Here is a 2,125-nt window from a genome sequence, read left to right on the forward strand (position 1 = left end):
TTTTACAAACAATCATAAGCAACATTCGTTTATAAAAGCTAATAAAGCCAAAGTAATAGAATAATCAGCTTGCCTTTCAACCGGCTACCCACCAAACATTTTGTCAAATTAAAAAATGATGATTAATTGCTTAATATGAATTAGGTTTATAATCATTTTCATGTTGTTGGTGACATTGGGCCATTTTCTACAATATAATTAAAATCTGGGTATTTATGGTGTAAATTGCATTACCTTACAAAATCATCTTAATTAAACTTTTCTTTATGTTAAACAAATACATATAATCAATTCCGGTTACAAAAATAAACCCAAAACTTAAGATATAAATAAAAAGTTTGTAACATTTAGTCCAAAGACGTTGAACCAAAATCAAACCTCAAGAGTTCAAACCGGTAATTCGAACCATTCTTTTGTGTGTTTAAATAACGCTCTTTCATCAAAATATAAAATAACGATGACTTTCAACTAGACGGTATTTTTCTTTTTCATACAATGAAATGAGAATGTCTTACACTGCCTTGATACGAACATATCGGTTTTAACCATTTTGAACATGTTATTCTCATCATATTAGAGTGATCATTAGAACTAAACAAAAAAACAAAATGGTAAATAAATCAAAGGGTATCATATGGTATATCACAAATTTCAGCTTTCTATCTTAATTTTTAGAATTAACAATTACTATCCATACTAGTCGGGGTGAGCAATTACTGAACCGAATACCTCACTTTCATGTATTTCTAAGCATATATTTTAGTCCAAGTTTGGTTTTAATTACCAATCCTAATTAACCGAACCAAACCAAAAACTGAATAAAATGAGCTGATGAACCGATAACTAATGGAGACTAACAACCAACCAAACCAAACCAAAAACTATATAACACAAACTGATTAACTGAACCAAAAACTAAAAAAAAACGAACTAATTGACCCGAATCAACCACACTTCAATTTCAATTAAAACTAATAACAGACCAACCCAAACCGTACACGCCCCTAAAGCCGCTAATCATAGTGTTTGAAATCAACACTAAACCTAAAAGCATATGTTCCTAATCCTATCCCCACCACAAACATGATGACAGAGTACATGTACATATACGAATCATCAATGTAAAAAGTACACACGAATAAACCAAACAAATGCAACCACACATGTTTTCTTCATCAAACATTATTATCCCGCCGACAGAATTTGATCCCACTTATATACGTCATCATTATACTCCCAATTACCTTCCAAAAAAGAAAAGAATAATAATTCAAAATAATAAATAATAATAATAAACTCTCTCATCACCACCACCAACACCAAAACCTCCATTTGCCAAAACCATTCATATGAATGTTGCTGACACGATCTACTGAGATTCAGCCCTGGTTTCATCAGTCTTGGGTTCATGAACAATGAATGAACTACCAGGATCAACCGGGACAAGCGCAGGATTTGCTCTGAGGCTCGGTCAAATCATCTTTTCGTCGGCTTCGCTTTTGTTCATGTCGTTCGGTGTACAGTTTTATAGTTACACATCTTTCTGGTATAACTTTAATATTATTTCAATCATAACTTAGTAATTAATCATGGTTAGATAATTAATTTTATTTTAATGATTAATGTCTAATGATTAATGATTAATGAAATGATCATTTGATTAGCTTCTTGGTGACAATTATGGGTCTAGTGATACCATGGAGTTTTGCATTAGCACTCCTTGACGGATATTTGATTATCATAACATGCCCGGTTCGACAAAAGGGGATATTATTCATAATCGTTATAGGCGATTGGGTAAGGTTGTTTAAAATCGTTTAATCGAATTATTGGAACATTTTTTATTAGTGATCATAATTAGTTAATGATTTTCTAGTTGTTATCGACACTAGCACTTGGAGCGGCTTGTTCTGCCGCTAGCGTGGTGGAGGTCTTGTTAACGAGTGGTGGTTCGGTTTGTCGTCCGAAGATTTGTAGCCGGTATTTGATTTCTACAGTGTTTGCTTTCTTGTCATGGTTTTTGTCCATGGCTTCTTCTTTGTTTAACCTATGGATTCTTCCATCTTTCTGATTACATATATATATATATTTTTGACATGTTGTAATATAGTTTTACAAAAGTGAA

At 32.4% G+C, this 2,125-nt stretch overlaps 1 protein-coding gene across 1 annotated transcript; it reads left to right on the top strand.

Moving 5' to 3' along the window:
• Window positions 1-1,027: 1,027 nt before the first annotated feature.
• On the top strand, window positions 1,028-2,125 carry LOC143581173 (CASP-like protein 5C1). Its single transcript, XM_077064010.1, has 3 exons — window positions 1,028-1,546; window positions 1,665-1,797; window positions 1,877-2,125. Exons 1-3 carry the CDS (start codon window positions 1,416-1,418, stop codon window positions 2,069-2,071), a joined length of 459 nt encoding a protein of 152 aa, XP_076920125.1. The 5' UTR covers window positions 1,028-1,415; the 3' UTR covers window positions 2,072-2,125.

This window comes from Bidens hawaiensis, unplaced genomic scaffold (genome assembly GCF_021521415.1).
Source record: "Bidens hawaiensis isolate Kalapana, Puna unplaced genomic scaffold, B.hawaiensis_p1.1 tig00030817_1, whole genome shotgun sequence".
Classification (NCBI taxonomy): Eukaryota; Viridiplantae; Streptophyta; class Magnoliopsida; order Asterales; family Asteraceae; genus Bidens; species Bidens hawaiensis.